The sequence below is a fragment of the Anoplophora glabripennis genome, unplaced genomic scaffold (assembly GCF_000390285.2).
Source record: "Anoplophora glabripennis isolate ALB-LARVAE unplaced genomic scaffold, Agla_2.0 scaffold478, whole genome shotgun sequence".
In the NCBI taxonomy this organism is placed as follows: Eukaryota; Metazoa; Arthropoda; class Insecta; order Coleoptera; family Cerambycidae; genus Anoplophora; species Anoplophora glabripennis.
Window position 1 is genome coordinate 343948 of NW_019417336.1, and position 3658 is coordinate 347605.

The 3658-nt window shown below is 30.7% G+C and overlaps 1 protein-coding gene across 1 annotated transcript; it reads left to right on the forward strand.

Moving 5' to 3' along the window:
- LOC108913145 (histone deacetylase complex subunit SAP18) lies at positions 1-866 on the forward strand. Its single transcript, XM_018718629.1, has 2 exons — positions 1-278; positions 340-866. Exons 1-2 carry the CDS (start codon positions 219-221, stop codon positions 754-756), a joined length of 477 nt encoding a protein of 158 aa, XP_018574145.1. The 5' UTR covers positions 1-218; the 3' UTR covers positions 757-866.
- Positions 867-3658: the final 2792 nt, after the last annotated feature.

Here is a 3658-nt window from a genome sequence, read left to right on the forward strand (position 1 = left end):
TTGTTGGAACAGACCTCTAGTTTACTAGTCTGTGATATCTAATTTTTTTGTTCTGTGGTGGTATTTAACCAAAAATTTATTGTTTACGGACGGGTAGTTTATGGGTTTTACATTTGCTCCAAGAAATTTTAATGTATTAATTCCATACATAATATAAAATAAAACAACTATCATTTTTCGCTTCTACTTAAATTTGGAAGTAATTTGAAATATTTAAAATGGCAGGAGTTGAACTTATTATTGAAGAAAAGAAGGAGGATGCAGTAGACAGACAGAAGGTAATATAGATATATTATTAATATGCAAACAGAATTTATGTCTCTATTGTGCGCCTTTCAGGTGTGTCCATTTCTTTTGCGGGTATTCGTATCATCTACAGGCCATCATCACAAATCGTCAGAATTTAATAAAGGGAACACGCCTCAAAATGAACTTCAGATATATACATGGTTGGATGCCACACTACACGAATTGACACAGTTGGTCAAAGAGGTTAATCCGGAAGCAAGGAGGAAGGGCACCAAATTTAGTTTCGCATTTGTTTTTCCTGATCTGAGGCAATCAATGTACCGCATCAGGGAGGTAGGGACAACAACCACTGGTATCAAAGGTCCGGACGATTTAAAAACCCTCGGCCAGCTTAGAATAAACATTGGAGATTATATGGATATTGCCATAACTCCACCAGATACTTGGAATTCTGGAAGGAAAGGATATTCGAATAATTATAATAGCCATAGGTCGAGACCGTATTAAAATAGTTTAAGTATTTTTTGGTGTTTGTTATATTTCATAGGTTTCTTAACTAGTTTCATGTAGATTTTACGATTTATAAAAATTAATAAATAATTCTTGTGGATTTCTAATCATTAGTTTCAATGGGGGCGTTTGAAAATTTAAGTTAAATATTTTGATGATGAAGCGTGGCGCCAGTATCCATTTTTAATGAATGATTTCCCACATAGAAGAGTCTTGTATTAAAAAAAATAGGAAATTTAAATAGCAATTCCAGACCCTGAGATCTCAAAATGGTTTCAGGTACAAAATACTTTTCTCATAATCGAATTTCAAAAATATCTAGTAGCATCGAATTTCTGCTCTTCTAATGATAGTTAATCCTCGTACATCGTGCCACTGGTTGACATATTAATTTATATCGGGTGTTCGGTAAATAATGTATAACCTTTTAACTGTGGATGGGGGAACTTAAGGTCGTTCAGAAAATCGACTTTTGTCTTAGTATAAAGTCTCTTAGTTTTTCAGTTATTTTGATTTTTTTTCGAAATTTCCGCCATAGGTTACTTTATTGGTCACTACGGCCACAAGAGAACGTATTATCCTTCAGTTATTATTTAATTTTATTTAAAAATTACAGCAATCGTTCAAATTGTCTGCCGCCTTCCCTGATGCAGGCTCTGCACTTTCTTATGAATACCCTGCGGAGCTTTTGTTTGTAGCTTTGCTGACTAATGTAAAATTTAAGTTTAAGATTTTTTTAAACAAGAACTACTATTGCTAGTTAAAAATTCTGATAAGCAACTGATAATAACATAATTCAAGAATATTACGCAAAATAACTGAAAGACAATACTTTCTCTTGTGGCCGTAGTGACCAATAAAGTAACCTATGGCGGAAATTTCAAAAGAAAAAAACGAAATAACTGAAAAACAAAGGTACTTTGTACTAAGACAAAAGTCGATTTTCTGATTGACCTTAGGGTCCCCCATCCACAGTTAAAAGGTTATCCATTATTTACCGGACACCCTGTATATGAATTCAGTACATTTTTACCTTCAACTAGATAAGCCAAGTTTCGTCAGTTCGCGACATCTTCAGACATATTTAGAAAATTTCTAGAATGCAAATTCTGGACAGTTTGCCCAATCAAATCTGTATAACAGTAAGTCTGGAGTGAGAAGCTCGAAAATGACCCCCATCTACTTGCATCTCATTTACTTTTAGAGATACAGAAAGTTTATAAGAAAACTCCAAATAAAAATAGATAAATCAAATTTTCCATGTATGTACTATATTTACATATATAAAATAGAACTTATATGCTTAACTAAATTACCACAATACTACAAAATTTTATTATCTATCTATTAACTATTAACCTCATGCTTGATGTTGCCTGAGTTCTAACCCACATTTGCACGCTTTTTCCCATTTTGTGACAGCTGCTAGTTTTCTGGAAATGCAGAATTTGTAACAAGTAAAGTAGGGTGGTGGTGTATCTATAAAAAAAAAACAAAGCAATAGTTTAAAACAATAGTAGTCTCTACAATTTTATAAGTATAATTTGATGTCAGGGTTTTGAATGATAATATTAAAATTTCTCTGGTATGGTAAAAATTAAAAAAAATGTAGTAACTATCTTACTATGTAAACTTGATAAAAGATTTGAGTTTACTAGCATGGGATTTGGATGGGTATTTATTCTAAGACGAATATGATCATGAATGTCAATAAATGTTAAAAGTTTTTATAAGCAGAATTGGGTAGATACAAACAATAATCAGCGGAAATAATTGATATATTCCATAATTTTGTTTATGTATTTTTTAAAATAAAAATCTTAAAAACGAATGCCTGGAATTCTTCATTTTAATATCATATATAGGTCTATACAGTATACCGTAGGGGTCTGTCTTGAGGCTTCTACGTTTTCTTGTTTATTTTATTTTAATGATCTTGACGGTCATTGAGTATTGTTTAGGGATGATACTACGATCTTATTAAGTAGTGACATATTTTAATGTGTCCCTATTTGATAAAGCTAAATATTGGTTTCCAGAAAAATGGAGCAATAAGATGCAAAAAAGGTGATAGAGTATATATAATGTTCTTATACATTATTATAAAGGGGCAAACCAAGTAATGTAAGCAGTTTGGCTGTACACCTAATCTTTGATTAACATATAAATTAAACAAGTTATGAAACTTAAATATTTATTTAAAATTTAAAATCATACCTTCATCTCTTGACTGAACTGCCGCTGCGAAAAATAATACACTCAAAATAACAATTGTTGCCAATTTCATGATTTTCGAATAAATTATAAAAATTGTATGTGACCAACTTGATCATAATTCTTGAGATATAATATTTTATATCAGTAATACCAAGAATTTACCAAGGGGTTTCACATCTATGTTTAATAATATTGTTCATCCTTATTATTTTGTAATTGTATTTCCCCTATCCCCATAATTACTTCTTTCAAAAGTTCTGTTTTACGGGTCAATTTTAAATTGCACCATTTTAATTAAGTAAATGCTGATAATAGTATCTATTTTTAGAGCAGAGAAATAATTAAAATTAATTAACAACATAAAGGAACAATACGCGTTATGGTAACGATAATAATTAAAGTCTGTTTAAAACCACCATTGCCACTTATATATTCCGCAGTAGTACTGAATCCATTAATACTAATAGAACCTAATACCATTGTAAGTAAATATTTACTTATACAGTGTTAATACTTATATTTTTGTAGTTATACAAACTGTATATACAGCGTGTCTCATATGAGACCGATCATACTCTCTGTTAATATAGATAATGCAAACAAACAAAAGTTGCAACAAATTAACTTTTTCACATTTTAACATTATTTTCGATTATATAGGCTGTCTTTTGGCCGTTGTCTA